The sequence below is a fragment of the Apus apus genome, chromosome 11 (assembly GCF_020740795.1).
Source record: "Apus apus isolate bApuApu2 chromosome 11, bApuApu2.pri.cur, whole genome shotgun sequence".
NCBI lineage: Eukaryota > Metazoa > Chordata > Aves > Apodiformes > Apodidae > Apus > Apus apus.
Window position 1 is genome coordinate 19,289,255 of NC_067292.1, and position 17,814 is coordinate 19,307,068.

A 17,814-nucleotide genomic window follows, 5' to 3' on the forward strand; every position below is an offset into this window, starting at 1 on the left:
TCTCAGGCTGAGGGCTGCTGCAGCCCCCCGGCTCAGCCCCCCCGGCTCAGCCCCCCCGGCTCAATCCCCCGCCCCGCGTTTGCATCTTACGGCGGCGACTTTTGTTGACACGGCGCGGCGGCCGCTGCTGGCTCCTGGTGGTGCAATAAACCGCCTTCCCTGCCCTGGGTGCTGCCCCACGGCGCTGGGTGCTGCCCACGGACCCCGCCCCTGCCCACGGACCCCGCTCCTGCCCACGGCCCCCGCCCCTGCCCACGGCCCCCGCTCCTGCCCACGGTTCTCGCTCCTACCCACGGTGCCCGCTCCTACCCACGGCCTCCACTCTTACCCACGGTCCCCGCTTCTACCCACGGCCCCCGCTCTTACCCACGGTCCCCGCTCCTGCCCACGGTTCTTGCTCCTGCCCACGGTCCCCGCTCTTACCCACGATCCCTGTTCCTACCCACGGCCCCCGCTCCTGCCCACGGTTCTTGCTCCTACCCACGGTGCCCGCTCCTACCCACGGTTCTTGCTCCTACCCACGGTTCTTGCTCCTACCCACGGACCCCGCTCCTACCCACGGCCCCCGCTCGTCCCCACGGCCCCCGCTCCTGCCCACGGCCCCCACTCCTGCCCACGGTTCTTGCTCCTACCCACGGTGCCCGCTCCTGCCCCCGTTCCTACCCACGGTTCTCGCTCCTCCCCACGGCCCCCGCTCCCGCCCGGCCCCTTCCATGCCCCTCATCTCCCACCCCACGCGGAGCTGGAGCGCAGCGCTTTCCTTCTCTCCCTTTCCCCCTGCCTGCTGAGCGGCCGGAATATCCAAGGATGGTTTATCCCGAAGGTGGGGAAGCCTTTCCCGCAGCTCCCCGGGGCTGGGCACGGCGGGGCGGGCCGGGGGCGGACTACAAGCCCCGGCGTGCAGCGGGCAGGGCGGTGCCGGGGCCGAGCCCGGCGGAGCCGCGACCGGGAGCAGCTCCGAGCGGCTCCCACCGCCCGGTGAGTGAGGCCGGGACACGGCGTAGGGGTCCCCGGGAGGATGGAGAGGGGGTGAGGGGAGGAACCCCAAGGCGGGTTGTCCCCTCTAAAGGCCTTGGGCACGTCGCCATCGCCGGGCTCGGAGCGGGGCGGTGGGTTTGCGGGGCCACCCTCCTGCTCTCAGGGTGGCACCCGCGTGGTGGCTTTTGTGTTGGGAAGGGGCAGCCGGGGCAGCTTGCAGGGGGCTTCGGCCAAAGCCGGCCCACGCGTGACCGCGACGCACCGGCCTGGGGAGCTGGGACCTGTCCCCTCCACGCTGCTGGCCCTGGGGGAGAGGGCAGCGGTTCTTCCTCCCCCTCCCCGGGAATCCGGGGGGAGGCTTCAGAGCCCAAGCGTGGGGTTCAACAGCCTGGAAGCAAAGGGGGGTGGGGGGGCTGGTTGGGAGGAGGCTCTGCTGAGTCGTTTAGAGGCAAAATAAGGTGTTTTCCCTGGAGAAGAGGTTTCCCTGGGCTGTGGAGGTCCCCGTGCAGCCCTGCCGGGTTGGGAGGGTTCATCTCCTTCAGCCTGGAAGCAGTGGGATGATATCTGGGCTGCCCAGCCCCTGCGGGCTGTGGTGCTGGAAACACCAGATTCTCCAAAAGCTGCTGGTGATCACCCTGGGGGCTGCCCGGGAAGGGGCCAGTCCTGCTTGTCGGGGTGAGCCAGTGTCCCTGCTGCCCTCGGGGGGGTGGTTCCGCTGAGCCCAGCCTTGACCTTTAGCCCGTGCCTGGCGACTCTTGCAGAGCTTGCAGGAGGAGTCAGGGCTGGCAATCAGGAAGCCAGCCTTGACGCGGGGTCTCCTGCCCCACGGGACAGCGAGTCCTGCCTTCAGGAGCACTCACTCCTTCTTCATCCCTCCTGGCAGCAGCGAGGAAGTGCCTGATCCCCACCACCCTTCCGTGGTCCCGGCCTGCCTGTTGGCTCCCCCCATGGAGCTGGTGCTGGCAGAGGACCCTCCTCAAGGTGGCTGGCTCAGCCTGCAGCAGCAGCAGCAGCACTAGGTGGGACGTGGTGCCACCCCAGGAGGGACGATGGCTCAGGGCACCGGGAGCATCAACAGTGACTACAAGGACTGGGAGTGGAGCGCTGACGCCGGGGAACGGGCCCGGCTCCTGCAGAGCCCCAGCGTGGAGACAGTGCCAAAGGGTGGAGAGAGCCCAGGAAATGGTCTGGGAGCCACCTCGGCCTTGGGGGCCGTCTTCATCGTGGTCAACGCTGCCCTGGGGGCCGGGCTGCTCAACTTCCCTGCTGCCTTCAGCATGGCCGGCGGCGTGGCCGCGGGCATCGCCCTGCAGATGGTGAGAGGGTGGGGAGACAGCCCCCTGTCCCACCCTGGGAGGGGGGTGTGGAACCCCAGAAGGAGCTCAGGGAGGATCTGGCTCCTGGGAAGAAGCTCGGTCGGGTGGGGTGAACCAGAGATGCTGTGTGCCCAGGGGTGGCTGCTCAGGGGTGGCTTTGGGGGCGCGTCGTTGCCTCAATGCGCCCTCCCTGTCTCTTCCCTTCCCCCTCAGTGCATGTTGATCTTCATCATTGGAGGCTTGGTCATCCTGGGGTACTGCTCGCAGGCCAGCAACGAGCGCACCTACCAGGAGGTGGTGTGGGCTGTCTGTGGGAAGGTGCCTGGTGTCCTCTGCGAGGTGGCCATCGCTGTCTACACCTTCGGCACCTGCATCGCCTTCCTCATCATCATCGGAGACCAGGAGGACAAGAGTAAGCGTGTCCCCGGGGGGTTATGGTGGGGAGGGAACAACCCTTGGGTTGTTTGGAATGGGGGGGGGGGGGGACAACCTGACCGCCCTGCTTGTCCCCACAGTCATTGCTGCTCTGGTGACAGAGCCTGGGGAAGGTGGGAGCAGGCGCTGGTACACGGACCGCAAGTTCACCATCAGCATCACTGCCTTCCTCCTCATCCTGCCCCTCTCCATCCCCAAGGAGATCGGCTTCCAAAAATATGCCAGGTGGGTGGGGAGACCCCTCCGGGGCTGGGAGCCAGGGTGGGCCTGCCAGAACCCACCCCCCCCCCCATGCGTGGTCCCCGGGGGGTGGGGAGCAGAAACACTGTGGTTCTGTATCTGAGGGGTTGGAGAGCTCCTCTTCTGCCTTCCCGTGCCTCAGTTTCCCCATCTGGGGGGAAAGCTGAGCACCCTGTGGCCACGGTGTCGTACCCAGGGCTCGTGTCCCTCTCTTCTGCTCACCAGAGGCAGCAGGGCTTTCACCTGCCTTGTCCCCTTGTCTTGGGAGTTGGCCATCCAGCAGGATGGCCAGGAAGGGTCCTGGGCTGGGTGGCACTTCTGCCACTCCCAGCAGCACGGACAGCCCCTGAGCACAGCAGGGTTGTGTTGACATCTGCCCTGGGGACAGCAGGTGACAGTGCCTGGGTGGCTTGGGCTGTGCAGGGAGGAAGATGGGGCTGGAGAGGCTGAAGAAGAACCTTCGTAGAGGGTGAGACAAAGGCACTCATGGTCTCCTGCCCCCTCTTGCAGCTCCCTGAGTGTGATCGGCACCTGGTATGTCACAGCAGTCATCATCATCAAGTACATCTGGCCTGACAAGGAGCTCACCCCTGTGGAGATCCCCACCAGGTGAATGCAAGGGGACCTCATGCTGAATGTGGCCATCACAGCTCTGCAGAGCCAGGCAGGGGGGCTGGAGGGAGGGGCTGGGGACAGATCCTTCACCAGTCACAGAATGGTTTGAGTTGGAAGGGACCTTAAAGATCATCTGGTCCCATCCCCGGGCCTGGGGACACTGTGTGGTGCTGCCAGGAGCTGCTGAGGGGCTGCATCTCTGCACGTTTCAGAGGAGCAGGTGGCCAAGGAGAGGAAACAGACCTCTTGGAGGTCCCCATGGCTCCACGGCAGGTTTTGAGGAGAGCTGATTGACTTTTGGCTCCAACACAACAGGGCCTGGAGCTCCCCACGAGCCTGCTCTCACCCAGCAGCCAGGATGTCTCTCCTTTAGGATGATCTTGGTTATTTCTTTGGCCACCACAGGCTTGTCCTCTCTGTCATGGCTTGGGGACATTGATGGAGCCAGGGCGGGAAGTGGGAATTCTAGGCCAGAAGTTTGGAACAGTTTTTTTGGCACTACCCAAGTAGATCCTTATTTTTATTACTGATCCTTAGATTTTTGGAAGTCCTCAACTTACAAAACCAACCTCAACGTTGGTTGGTTCCATCTTGGTGCCAGGCCCTGGGAAAACCTTGCTCCATGGAAAGACACTGTCCTGGCTGGGGGGGGACGACAGGGTGACTGGGCAGGTCAGCAGAGGAGGGAGCCCATCATGGAGCACCCCTAGGCCACGGGGTGGGGACATGGGGGGGCTCTGGGCTGATGGTGGGTGTTTCTGTCCCCCCAGCCCCTCCACCTGGACAGCTGTCTTCAATGCTGTGCCCACCATCTGCTTTGGCTTCCAGGTAAGGCCACGAGCCCAGCGCTCCCCTTCCCCACCCTGCACCCACCTGGGGGGGCACCAGCATGGTCCAGGGATGGTCCTTTGGGTTGTTCATCCAAAACCCTCTCTGGGTGCTTTAAACATCTCACCCCCCCTGGATGGAGACGGATCCATTTTACCCCGGCTGGGCAGGCCAGGGCAGCCCGTCCCACCCTTTGCTTCTCCTTGGGGATGTCAGGGAGGAGGTCCCACCTGGCTGGCTGTGGCTGCAGCTCAGCCCATGTCCCTGCTCTCTCTCCATGTCCCTGGCAGTGCCACGTCAGCAGCGTGCCCGTCTTCAACAGCATGAGGCAGCCAGAGGTGAAGACCTGGGGGGCGGTGGTGACGGCGGCCATGGTGATCGCTCTGTTCGTCTACACGGGCACAGGTGAGCCAGGGGGTGCAGGGATGCTGGGGGGGGGTGCAGGATGGTCCTCAGAGGGGCTGGGAGCTTCTGGAGGGCTGGGAGATTCTGGTCATAAAATCATGGGTTGGTTTGGGCTGGAAGAGACCTTAAAGATCATCTAGATCCACCCCCCTGCATGGGCAGGGACACCTCCCACCAGCCCAGGTTGCTCCAAGCCCCATCCAACCTGCCCTTCAACACTGCCAGGGATGGGGCAGCCACAGCTTCCCTGGGCAACCTGGGCCAGGCTCTCACCACCCTCACACCAAAGAATTTCCTCCTCATGTCCAACCTCAGTCTCCCCTCTCTCAGTTTGAATCCCTTCCCCCTTGTCCTCTCCCTCCCTGCCCTTGTCCCAAGCCCCTCCCCAGCTTTCCTGGAGCCCCTTCAGGCACTGGAAGCTGCTCTAAGGTCTCCCTGGAGCCTTCTCTTCTCCAGGCTGAACACCCCAACTCTCCCAGCCTGTCTCCAGAGCAGAGCTGCTCCAGCCCTCTCATTTCCGTGGCCTCCTCTGGCCTCTCTCCAGGAGCTCCATGTTCTTCTTATGTTGGGGACTCCAAAACTGAACACAGTTCCAGGTGGGGTCTCACCAGAGCAGAGGGGGACAATCCTCACCCTGGCCCTGCTGGCCAGGCTGCTGGTGACACAGCCCAGGTCACAGTTGGCAGCAGAGGGACAGAGCAGGAAGGGGAGCAGCATCCATTCACCTCCTGCTAGAAGCCACCCAAGTCTAGTCCCTCAAACCCACCTGCAGGTTTGTCCCCCATCCCCTGCTGACTCCTCCCTTCCTGGCAGGAGTCTGTGGCTTCCTGACTTTTGGAGCTGGCGTGGAACAGGACGTCTTGCTGTCCTACCCTTCCAACGACATCCCTGTTGCCCTGGCCAGGGCCTTCATCATCCTCTGTGTCCTGACCTCCTACCCCATCCTGCACTTCTGCGGCCGGTGGGTGCTGGGGGGTGGAGCGGGGCGGGGGGGAAGCAGGGGTTGCTGTGGGCAGGGTGGGGAAAACACCCCCTCCCCTGGCTGCTCTGTGCCCACAGGGCAGTTTTGGAGGGTCTCTGGCTCCGTTACACGGGGGTGACAGTGGAGGAGGACGTGGTTCGGGAGCGGAGGAGGCGGCTCCTTCAGACCCTCAGCTGGTTCCTCCTCACCCTGCTCCTGGCGCTTTTCATCCCCGACATCGGCAAAGTCATCTCGGTCATCGGGGGCTTGGCTGCCTGCTTCATCTTTGTCTTCCCAGGTAGGGTGCTCAGGGGGGCTGGGAGAAGTCTCCTGGCCTAGTGTTTAGGGAGCAGGGTGGTGAGCAGGTGTTTCGAGAAGGACAGAAGGTGTGGGATGGGGTTGGTCAGCAGCTCAGCCAAGTGTCCGGGCTGGACGCTGCACCGTGGTGGGGAGCAGCTCCCTGGCTGCTGGGGTGTCTGCTCAGCTCCCAGCTGGGGGTCATTTCCCTCCTCTCCCTTTCAGGGCTCTGCCTGATTCAAGCCAAGCTCTCTGAAATTCAAGAAACCAGGGCGATCAGGTAACCAAAATGCACTTCACAGAACTGTGGAATAGTCTGGGTGGGAAGGGACCTCAAAGATCATCCAGATCCAACCCCCTGCACGGGCAGGGACACCTCCCACCAGCCCAGGCTGCTCCAAGCCCCATCCAACCTGCCCTTCAACACTGCCAGGGATGGGGCAGCCACAGCTTCCCTGGGCAACCTGGGCCAGGCTCTCACCACCCTCACACTCCAGAATTTCCTCCTCATGTCCAACCTCAATCTCCCTCTTCCAATTTAAATCCATTCCCCCTTTGTCCTCTCCCTACAAGCCCTTGTCCAAAGTCCCTTCCTCTCTCCCTGCTTCCCCTGTGGATTTTGGGATGAAGGTCCCCTCTAAACATACTCTGTCCTCCTGCATCTGCAGCTGGTGGGCCCAGGTCTGCTACGGGGTCTTCATGGTCACCCTGGGAGCCTTCATCTTTGGACAGACAACTGCCAATGCCATCTTCGTGGATCTCACAGCCTGACTCCTCCTCTGGGCTGGACCACGTTGCTGCTGTGGGGATGTAGATTTCCCCCCTGGGCCAAAGGGAAGTGGAAAGAAGACACGTTGGCTTGTTGGGAAGATCCAAGAGGAGCGTTGTCACCTGGGGCTTGGCTGAAAGGGTCCTGTGGTGGTTTTTATCTCCTTGTCTTCAGGCACCAGGCTTCTTCTCTCAGCCCCGATTCCCTGGTGAGCATCACTACAAGGGGACCTGTAGCCCAGGTCAAGCCCTTCCTGCCCCTCCAGGGTGGACATCACCACCTTGGACATCACCCAGGGGTGGTTGGGGGGGGGGGGTTTGTGAAGGCATGCTGCTCTCCCCCTGTACCCCTGTGCTGGGGGAGCTCCTTTCCACAGCAGGAGCTCCCCCTTCTCCCAGTGTTGGTGGGAGACAGTGTGTTTTACATAAAGGGACCCAGTCATCCTGTCCATCAGGGGCAACGTCCCCATCCTCCTCTCCTGTGTCACTGTTTGGTTGGAACTCTTCTGTCTCTCATCTGGCCCATCTCCTGCCCCTCCTCTTACATCCCTCTCCACCTGGGATGCAGTTTCTGTCACAAACTGGGACCAGTCACCCTCAGCCTGATGATTTTTTTTTGAGGTAGGGCCACGGTGGAGCTCCTGCCAGGAGCTTCTCACTCACTAGAGAAGGTGCTGTGGCTGGAGACACAAAGCTCTGCTCCAGGTTTCCAGTCCTGGTTTTTTCCAGGTGTCCAAGGAATGGGACTGGGCCTGCTGGAGGTTTTAAAGGATGCTTTGGGGATAAAGCAGTCAAGATGAATCCATTTTATCTGGCTCCCTTGGACATTTACACGCTCTGGGGCTGGTGCTGCTCTGGGCTGTCCCTGTATCCCTTGTCTGGGTGGTGGTTTCACTTCTTCTTCCTTGATGGAGCAGTTCCCCCAGCTGCATGTTTGGTTGGGGAAGTCAAACTGCTCTGGTTCAGTCTTGGACTTCCCTTCTTTGGCCTGGGGGAGGAAAGAATTTCATGTGTGTCCATCACTGCATCTGTGGTGAGGGCTCCTGGGGGTCAGATGGGGAGATCCAGCTGCAGAAGGAGGCAGGAAAGCCCCAAGCACAGCAGGAATGTTTGGAAGGACCCTGTGCAGGCATGTGTCCCTCCTGCATCCCCCGAGGCACCTCCAACCTCTGTGCCCTCAGAAAAACTCAAAACCAGGCTCCAGCAAACCCTGGAGGTTTTTAAGGCCAGGTTGGAGGAGGTTTTGTGCAACCTGGTCTAGTGGTGGGTTCCCTGCTCACGGCAGGGGGGTTGGAGCTGGGTGATCTTTAAGGTCCCTTCCCACCTTGATGATTCTACGACTCTCTGCCAACACCAAGATGCTTTGCAGTGCCTGTCCCCAGTCAAGATGGAGAGGGGGTTGGTCCCTGGTGGCTTCTGTGGCTCTGCCCTTCCCACAGATGAGGTCCCACGGCTGCAGCCAAGGCATCCCCGGTGTCCAACATCTTCGCTTGTCACCCCGGGGGAGCTGCCGCCTTCCTTCCACCCCCCCCCCCCCCCCCCCCCCCCCAGGGGGTTCTGAAGGGTGTTGCGGCCGTTTCTGTTCACCCTCACCCCGCCCCGGGGCCGTTTAACAAGACGCCGGCCTTTCCCGATGTATCTTCTACCTGCAAGAAAGCGGAGGGACCTGAACTCAGCACCCAACTGACCTGGTGGGGCGTGCGCCGGGTGGGCAGGAGGCGGTTTCCGTGGGGCCGAGGGGAGGGGAAGATGTTCTGGCTCCTCCAGCTGCGGGGTGGGCTTGGGTGGGGGGTGTGTGTGTGGGGGGGGGGGTCTCCAGGGGGAGCTGAGGCCTCGTCACCTTCCTCGGGCGGGAAGGGCCTGGGGGGGGGGGGCCCCGCTCCCGGGGCTGAGGTGGGCGGGAAGGGCCCGCTCGGGATGGAGGCCCCAGCCCCGAGGGGGAAGAGGAGCTTCCCCTGCCGGAGCGGGAATAAAGGGAGAGGGGGTTTTGGGGGAGAAAACGGCCCCACAGCGGCCTGAGGGGACGGATCCTCCCGCCCGCCGCCATCTTGGGAGCCCGGGCCGTACCAAGGGGCGGGGGGTGAGGAGCCCGGGCCGTACCACAGAGCGCGGGGGGGGGGGTTGCGGGGTCCGGGCCGTACCAAGGAAGGCAGAGGGGGGGTTGGGGGGGGGGGGTTGCGGGGTTCGGACTGTACCACGGAGGGTAATAGGGGGGGTTACAGAGCTCGGGCCGTACCACGGAGCGGGGGAGGGGGGCGGGTCGGACCGCACCACCCATGACTCCCCCGCCCCCCCCCGCCCATTGCACTTGGTCGCTCCCGCCGCGTCCCCCTTCCCGCCCCGGCGTGGCCGCCCCCCCCCCCCTATCGCGCATGCGCGGTTTTACCGCGGCGTTTCCCCGAGCGCTGATTGGCCGCGGGTGGGGAGGGCTCCGCGAGCTCTCCACCAATGGGAGCGCAAGCCCTCGGCCCCCGCGGGGAGGGGGCGGGAACGTCCCGCTTCCCCTCCCCTCTGGAGGCGGCGCCGCCGTTGATTGGCCACCTCCTCGGATGGTCTGCGCTCTGATTGGACGAGCTCCCCTCCCCGCCGAGGAGTGGGGCGGGACCCGGGTGGGAGGCCCCGCCCCCTAAGCCGGGCCGCCCCGGGGGAGGGGAAAGGCCGCGACGCGAGCGCGCGACCCCGGCCGCCATTTTGTGGCGAAACGGCGGAGGCGAGAGGAGAAAACAGCCCGATCGGCCCCGGCCCCGCGCCCCGCCCCGGCCCCCCTGCCCCCCTGCGGTGAGTCTGACCCCGGCACGGCTCCCCCCCCCGCCCGGGGGGGGGGTGGCTGCGGGGGCACCGGAGCCCCCCGGGGCGGTGGGGGGGTGCGGGTGGTGTAGGCCGCGGCCTGGCCCAGCTTTGGGGGGTGTGTGTGGGGAGGGGGGTTTATCTGGGCTTGCTGGTTGTGTGCGGCCCCCGGGTTCGGCCCGCTCCCCGGCCCCCGCTTCTCGCCGGTGTCCGGTCGGCGGGAGGAGCGGGTGAGAGAAGCGGGGCGGGCTTCGCTGGGGACCGGCGGGGAGGGGGCACGGCAGGCCTCGCCTGCCCAGCTGCGCTTCTTTTCTCGTCCTCGGAGCGTTGGCGGTGAGAAGTGGAGTTGTGGGAGAGCGGGGAAACGGCCCGTGCTCGGCTCGGCGGCCTCCTGGGAAAGAGCAGCCTTGTCGTGACTTAACCCAGAGGAAAGAAGTGACCCGTAACCAGCCAGCAGGAGTGAAACAATCTGGGGGTAGAACCTCCCTGCAGCCCCCGTGGAAGAAACGCTTCTGGGCACTGCCCCCCCGGCTGGGAACACGCTGCCCGGTCAGATGGACTGGCTGGTTTTGAAACTAGGGAAAGCAACAGTTGGTTGTTGGGCAGATGCTGAGTTGTTGGAAATAACTCCTTTGCCATAGTTCTCTAACTCAGAGAGGTACCACGTTCTCTTTATACAGTAAGGCCAGTCATGGTTCAGTATCAACAAACCAGTAACAATTTGGGCTGTATTTACAACAGAAGGGAGGTGGTACCAAAAAACGCAGCACTTAGTCTGTTGCTACCTCATGAGATCCCACTTGTTGGAAGGAGGCAGAGCATCTGTTCTCAGTGGAACGTTTCTTTTAAGCAGGTAACAAAGTAGGTGTGATACCTGGCAAACGATTCTTAGCACACTCAACTGAAGTGTTTACTGTTTTTAAAGTGTGCTTCCTGTTTCTCAGTTAAGTACAGTGGCACTTAATGAAATTATAGGCAGGATGAGTCCCAGCGAGGTGACTGTTTTGTAACCAGGAAACAAACTTTGTTGGTAATAGAGTTGTTTGTCCTTTCTAGAGTAGTTGTTGCCTTGTTTTTTTCTACCCTTATGCTTTTAAGTTTGGTGTTAATAGTTGATTTTCTTGGCCTGGTGTCTCCAACCAAACTCAGAGAGCTTCCTTGCTACATCTCTGTAGAGAAACACCCAGTCCTGTTTATCCTTCTAGCAAAGTGCTCCTAGATATTTAGTTCATTTTCATTGATGCTGTTGGTGCTCAGCTGAGTGAGTGGAAGAGAAACTGTGCAAACATAACTTAGGAAAAGTGGAGAGTGATGTTTTGTGACCCTGTCCTGGGTCATAGCTCATTTGTGTTGGGAATTCTTACCACTGAGTTGATGACATAAAACTATTTTAGCCAGGTTTCTCTTTTGGTCTGTATCTGTCCCTCCTGTATGAATACTGTAGTTCTCCTTTGCCTTTTGAAATAGCACTTGACTGTTGTAAACCAGCTTTTTGGATGGGAAACATCAGCATTTTCCTCAGGTTCCCTCCACCAGAAACTATCCTGCAGCATTAGACTGAAGGGAATGCAGGAAGTGAGGAGTTCCTTGGGAGTTTTTTTACAAACAATCCTAGTTGAGATGTGGAAATGCCTGCAACAGCCATGTCATGATTGAGGTGTGCCTGATCTATCTGAGGTAGGTTCCCAACCTGAAACTTAAGAGTGTGGGGACAAACATGTGGGCTTAGTTCAGCTGCTTTCTATAATCTAAAGCTACCATGTCTAATCAGCATCTTGGCTTCCAGTTGGTTGGAATTGTGTGCAGTTTTCCAGTAGATGGACTCTTCAGGTGGCTTTTCTATGTGTCAACACCTACGTTTGAACAGGTCACCTCAAGCAGTAGCTTGTCCTGTTCAAAGTGACTCACACTGAGAGGTTTTCTCCCTGTAGGTTTAAAAAGGCTAGCTTGAAATCCAGTTTAACCACGGGGTAACTCAAAAACCCCCTTCCTCCCTTGGAGCCCACCTCCTGAGGGATGTTCTGCTCCTCTCCATGTGTTCTGTTTGTCCATGGGTTTGAGAAGGGGATGAGAGACCACGTTCTGTGGCAGTGGTGCTTTTAGCATGATTTACATGATGATTTTGGCAGGAGTTTAGAGCTTCATCAGTGAAGGTGTTGCTGTTTCTCTCACTCTTTTATCCTCCAGGTGGCCTAAAATCTTCACAGCTCTTGAAGCCCAGTGGGGGCAGTTACTTACCTCTGCAAAATAATAAACAATATCCAAAGTTCAGCTTCAAATCATTTTGAAAGCACTTTGTTTGTAAGGCTGGTGGCCAATTTGTGCAAAAAACTTCAGGTTTGTCATCTTCAGCAGCAAGGCTGCATTACTGCAAGGGGTTGGCTTCAGGTTAGCAGAGTTTTCTGTCCAACCAACCTTTGGTTACCTAATGACCCTCTCTCTTTTTGTGTTTTTGGGATTCTTACCTAAACTTTTTTGTCTTTATGTTTTAATAACCCAGCAGAGCTCTCCTGTGGAAACAAATCTGCTGAAATAGATGCCTGCTGCTTTGCTGGTGGCCTGTTGATCTCCTTAGAAACTCTGGAGGAACACTGCAGAGTTCAGTAAATGATTTCTACCTTTTCAAAACCATCTGTGCTGCACAATATCCAATGACAGCCTTTTAAGAGCTCCCAGTTCTTGTGTCTGATAGCTTAATCCATTACTGTATCATAGGAACTGTAATTGGAACTAGCAAATTCCATCAGTAAATGGAAGGTTTTGGGTAAAATCTGTCTGAGGCTTGAACTCTCTGAACCTGTCAAGATGGCAGGTTTGCCCATGGACTGAAAGCTTCTTGAATTGTTGAGGCCAGTGTAGGGAGATTCATTCCCACAAAGAACATAAGCATCTAAAAATAAAGGCTGCTTTGCATAGCATTCATAGCTTTCTTCAGCAGTGCTGCAGAAATTGAATTTTAGCCTTGTGATGAATGACCAGAGGCTACCTGTGCACCTCTGCTTTCTGGGCAGGGCCCCCTTCATTTCTCTGCTTTTTTTACCTCTTCCTGGAAGCTACCTTGCACCATTTCCAGCTCTGAAATGCTGATAGTCTGGGACTTGTGAGAGCTGGCAGGTTTTTTCAGGATACATACAGTGCAAACCATATCTTTAGAACATTTGTAGGAAGCTGCTTCCTTCAGCTATTGTGTTCTGTCCTTGAGCCACTGTGTCTGCTCTGGCTCTTCTGCTTCCTTGAAAGGGAAAATCCCATTTTGACTCCAGCTCGAGTTCTCTGGTGGTGTCACTGCCAGGTTTTTACAGTTGGAAAGTGGCAAAGCTCGTGCTTCCATGCAATGAAAGCATCTTGGGGATGGTAGTCTCTGCTTTTAGTGGGAGAAAAAAAGAACAGGGGCTGGGGTGGTCAGTGCACATTGCAGGGAGGTTCAGATTTGCAGCTGAGCCCAGCTCAAGAGTTCCAGTACCTAAAAGCTTGATGTTTGGGTGGAGTAATTGTGATGGCTGTGCTGTCTGAGGAACAATACCCAGAGAAATGTGTGTTTACTTCCTAGGGGGCCCAAAAGGCAAACTCTGAAACTTCAGTTCTGGCCATAAAATGACCCGAGTTGGAGCTGTTCTTGAGTCCCAGGTTCAAATGGCCCTTGAGCTCTCCAGGCTGGTGCTCTGAGGGGGACTGAATTCCCCTTACCAGCTGCTACTGGTGGCTTTTCTAGGTGCAACTGCTGTGGCATCAGGGCCTGGTTGCTTGATTTTTAAATTAAGTTTTTCCCACCTTGCCAATAAGAACATCTGGGAAAGCTTGCACCAGTGACACTTCCTGGGTTATTCCAAGTGAGGAATGGAGTTATTTTAACCCAAACAACCAGGCACTGTGCTCCTGAGAAATCTTGATAACTTCTGTGCCTTTCCCCCTTCCTGCAAAGCTGCTTCATGGTAGGCTTTTAAAGCTGTAAATAAAGATAAGGAGTCACAGCTTGTCAGATGTACAAAAACCCCCAAGTTGGAAGTTTTCTCTAATTGTTGCTGCAGTTTTAAACATGCTCTGAAATTCTTTTATGGCACAGCTGCCTTGTCGATGGAAGCATGTTTTCAATATTACCACTTACATTTCTTTCTCACAATAAGTAAAGGGGTTTTTTGTGCAGGTAGGATCTGATGTAGCTTCTAGGGGTACACAGGATTTTCTGTGGTATAAAGAAGGTCTGGAAGTCAGCTGATTACTTGACTTTCCTTACAGTTTACCCATGTTCTTATGTAATGTATTAAACTTTTCCCAAAGAGGAGAATGAGCTTGTGACAGGATTTGCTGCTCCTGATGCTTTTTTGCTGTCTGTTGAGGATGGAGAGGAGAGTTAAGTTTCCCCCAGATGTTGCATGTAAACCAGCTAGTCCTTCTGAGATGAGTCTTGCTGCATCTTCTGCTGGGGTTCACCTAGGGTTTCTTTCCTGGATGGTGGGAGAAAATGTGTTGAAGCGTGGCCAGATGTCAAGTAAGTTGTATTTCTAAATGAAAACTTTTGTGTCAAAGGGAGAGGGGGAAAGAATTTTTAGTTGTACCCAGCCCAGCCTCCCTGCTGTTCCTGAGGAATTCTTGCAGAAGGATGGCCAGCACATCCAGCCACGCTGCTGCAAGGCTTGGGTTCTGAACTGATTTGCCCTGAGTGTGATGCCTGCCAAGTTAGCACATCCTCTGTGCCATCCATCTCAGTGAGGAGGCAGAAATCCTGTACTGGTGGGTTTGGCTGTGCAGCCAAGACAGTAAAGCAACAGTTTTTAGTCTGAGAGTCATCTTCAGACTTGGCATGAAACCTAGTGACCTTTGTGTTATGATCAAGTGGAGCTTCAAAACGGCAAATCTCCAGCTTGGTTCCACCTCTTGATGAATCACAGTGTTGCTTCTGGGAGCAGCTGAGGGTTTCCTTGGGGGGCTCCTCGTGCTGGTTGTGCAGGACTCGCCTCAGGATGCGATGTTATCCCCTTGGCAATCTGTGCTTCAACAGACGAGATGTCAAGTGCCAAGTTTGGTGTTGCCATAGCAATGGGTTCAGCTGGCAGGCTCTGCTGGTGCAGCTCGCTGGGAAGCTGCTCAGTGCAAGCCAAACGTGAGGGTGAGTTTATTGCAGTTCCTGGTGTGTGTTGCTCATTTACCACGGCTTGTTTTGGTGTGCGTGTCTGAGTGTAACATGGTGAGGCAAAACATCACAGAGATGGTTAAAAAGCGTGTTTTTATATATATGTATAAGCTTGTGGTTGATGCTTTGCATGATTCTGGCCTCTGATTGTTGCTGTGTGCTACCCAATTCACTTTGCATCTCGTTTTCTTCTTTCTCCCAGAGCTGAAAGGGCAGTTCCTCCTCAGGTGGAGCTGTTTGCAGAAATGATGCATGTGCTGGGGGAGTGTGAAAGCAACTAAGCTTGTGTTGTGAGAGCTTATTAGTACTGCTTTCTTGGGGACGTAGTTATGGTGAATGGTTTATGGGAGTTAAGCTATCAAACATGTCTGTATCATCAATTTTTTTGGTTAAATTTGTTTTCCCTGTTTGCTGAGCAAGCTTGTAAGCAAAAACATGAATGAAAAAGCTCTGAGGCAGAATGTTGAATTCTTCTAGGAAATAACTTTCTACCCTGTAGTGTTCCAGTGAAAGTAGAAAATACAGAGGAGCTACTAACTGCTTTTAGCACCTTATCAACAGCTTAAAGAGACACATTTAAAATTCAAACCCCTACACATCTTATTTTAAATGGACTGGTTCCATGACAAGGCAAGAGCTTGAACATAGTCGCTGCAGAACTGAAATCGAATGCAATCTTGTCTTTCAGGTGCCATGTTTCAGAACAGAGGAAGACAACTGAGAAAGAAGAGCTGAAGAAAGTTAACACAGAAGCTGATCCAGGCTAATTGGGGGAAAAAAAATTAACCTGTCTCTGAGGTGACTAAAGGGGAATAATGGTGATTTTGCGCCGGGCTCGGCCGCCTGCTTCCGCCCCAACCAGCAATGAATCTTGACTCGCTCTCGCTGGCCTTGTCTCAAATCAGCTACCTGGTGGACAATTTAACCAAGAAAAACTACCGAGCCAGCCAGCAGGAAATACAGCATGTAAGTAAACTCGTGGTGCTGCAGAAGAAACTTCAGAGACAAAAAAAATGGAGGCATCGAACGGAGTTTGTCTTCCCGTCTGAATTGTACCCTGCGGTGGTTTTGCGTGCGCTGGTGTGGGCTGATTGCTGCAGGGTTGAGAAGTGCAGCTCAAGGCTCTGGTGTTCCCTGTTGGTTTCATCTGTTGGGTCATGGAATAAGGCAGCTCAGAGCTGAGAATTGTATTAAGTTTGTTGTGGAACATTAGGATTAACTGCCGCTCTTGGAGCATGGTATGCAAAGCTTCTCTAGCTCCTTCAGGTTAAATCTTTCAACTTTTGGGCATTCCATAGGACATTGTTGGTTGAGAGAGAAGAGAACATGACCTTATAGAGGCCTTCCATTATCTGAGGGGGGCCTACAGGAAAGCTAGGAAGGGACTTTTGACAAGGACATTGAGTAACAGGACTAGAGATGATGGAATAAAACTGGAAGAGGGGAGGTTGAGGTTGGACATGAGGAGGAAATTCTTCACTATGAGGGTGGTGAGACCCTGGCCCAGGTTGCCCAGGGAAGCTGTGGCTGCCCCATCCCTGGCAGTGTTGAAAGGCAGGTTGGATGGGGCTTGGAGCAACCTGGGCTGGTGGGAGGTGTCCCTGCCCATGCAGGGGGTTGGATCTAGATGATCTTTAAGGTCCCTTCCAACCCAAACCAATCTGGGATTCCTTGGTTTAAGCTCTTCAGAGTTGTTGCACTGAGAGTGGGGTGGGTACATGGTTACTTATATCTGAATGTTTTCACTTACCTCAAACAGAAGTGTTTTGTTCCTCTTCTGATGAAGTACAGCTTGGTGGTGAAGCCAAGCTGTCTTTCTTGGCTGTGGGTTTTCAGAAGACAGGTGGAGTAACTGCAGATTGAACCCCAAATATCTAACATCTGGGCAGGAATTCTCGTTTAACTGACCCTTTTAAAAATAGCTCTGACTGGCAGGATGGTCTGAAAAGCATTATCTGCAGAGGAGTGCTTAGGAGGAAGTGAATGTTACTGAGCCAGTTTTAGAAACTGGTTTAGCTCAGTTCCCAGCAGACAGCTGAGCCAGTTAGGGTTTTTTTTTTTCTTAGCCTAGTGCAGTCCTGCAGTGATTTGAATCAGATTAGGAGGCCAGAGGGCTTGAGCAGAGTGAGTTTCTGGTAACAGCTGAATTCTTTAGAAGTGCATTCATTACTTATCTTGAGGTGAGAGGGGGTGATTGATTATGGAAGCCATAAAAGGGAGTCAATCTCTTGTGACTTTTCTAAAGCTCCTGCGTTCTTAGAAGTTGAGTACTCACTGGAGGTTCATCTGCAATCATGCTGTCCTTTCCAGCACTGTTGGTTTCACCAGATGATGTTTGCAGCAGGCTGTGACTGAGGCATGACTTGCAGATCTGTCAGGAACACTTACATAAAGGACAATAAACATTTCTTTGATTTGGGAGAAGATAAGGTTGATCTGCCATTCAGCTGGAATACAGATCTCTAAAACAGGGAGGGATTGATTGTTCCTTACCCTTGGGGCAGGCCTCTTCGACTCACTGTGCTGAGAGACAAAACTGCTCAGTGGAAGTGGCTTTTTTGTGTATTTTTGGTTACAAGATCTCAGATTTCAAGACCAAATTCCTAAAACCTCCATTATCCCTTATATTTTTTTTATCCTTTTTTTTTTTTTAACTACCTTGTATTACTTTACTGTTGTGTTTGCTAGTACAATTTTTCCTTAAATAATTGAAGAGACTGGATGTGCATGCTGTAACCCTGTCTCACAGGAGACTGCTTGGTGTAAATTTTTTGCATAATTCATTTTTCCAAAGCTAAGCATACAGGGTAGGAAACCACACTTGGAGCTGACCAAAATGACACTTGCACTGAAACATGTCACTTGCAAGCATCACTGTGGCAAATCTTGAGGAACTAACTCTGCTTAAGCATGCTCTTCAGTAGTCATTTAACACAGGGGATGCTTTGAGACTGCTTTTAAAAAAGGTTAAATCTTTCATGTATTTGTCAAAATCATGACTTCCTCTGAAATGAGGTTTTTGTGGTCTCCTTTTCCTGAGTTAGTGGTAAGGA

The 17,814-nt window shown here is 55.6% G+C and overlaps 2 protein-coding genes across 12 annotated transcripts in view; both read left to right on the forward strand.

The window, feature by feature from the left end:
• Positions 1–890: 890 nt before the first annotated feature.
• On the forward strand, positions 891–7,312 carry SLC38A7 (solute carrier family 38 member 7). 2 transcript variants are annotated; one of them, XM_051629256.1, is made up of 11 exons: positions 891–978; positions 1,862–2,294; positions 2,508–2,706; positions 2,810–2,954; positions 3,480–3,578; positions 4,355–4,412; positions 4,703–4,817; positions 5,631–5,778; positions 5,877–6,076; positions 6,301–6,355; positions 6,744–7,312. In XM_051629256.1, exons 2-11 carry the CDS (start codon positions 2,028–2,030, stop codon positions 6,844–6,846), a joined length of 1,389 nt encoding a protein of 462 aa, XP_051485216.1. In that variant the 5' UTR covers positions 891–978; positions 1,862–2,027; the 3' UTR covers positions 6,847–7,312. The 2 variants fall into 2 exon arrangements, with proteins under 2 accessions (XP_051485216.1, XP_051485218.1); XM_051629258.1 differs by having other exon boundaries at positions 907–978; positions 1,865–2,294.
• Positions 7,313–9,528: 2,216 nt separating this feature from the next.
• Positions 9,529–17,814, forward strand: part of CNOT1 (CCR4-NOT transcription complex subunit 1) — a 61,209-nt gene continuing 52,923 nt past the window's right edge. For all 10 annotated transcript variants that reach the window (XR_007890550.1, XM_051629186.1, XM_051629190.1 and 7 more), the window contains exons 1-2: positions 9,529–9,621; positions 15,450–15,727. Coding sequence is in view for 9 of the 10 variants with exons in the window: in XM_051629186.1 (XP_051485146.1) it covers positions 15,626–15,727 (102 nt within the window). In the remaining variant the exon portion in view is untranslated. The remainder of the gene's footprint in view (positions 9,622–15,449; positions 15,728–17,814) is intronic.

Coding starts and splice junctions, on each gene's coding strand:
- SLC38A7 (XM_051629256.1), top strand. CDS start 2,028: ATGGCTCAGGGCACCGGGAGCATCAACAGTGACTACAAGGACTGGGAG. Junction 2,955..3,479: donor GGCTTCCAAAAATATGCCAG/GTGGGTGGGGAG, acceptor CCCCTCTTGCAG/CTCCCTGAGTGTGATCGGCA. Junction 5,779..5,876: donor ATCCTGCACTTCTGCGGCCG/GTGGGTGCTGGG, acceptor CTGTGCCCACAG/GGCAGTTTTGGAGGGTCTCT.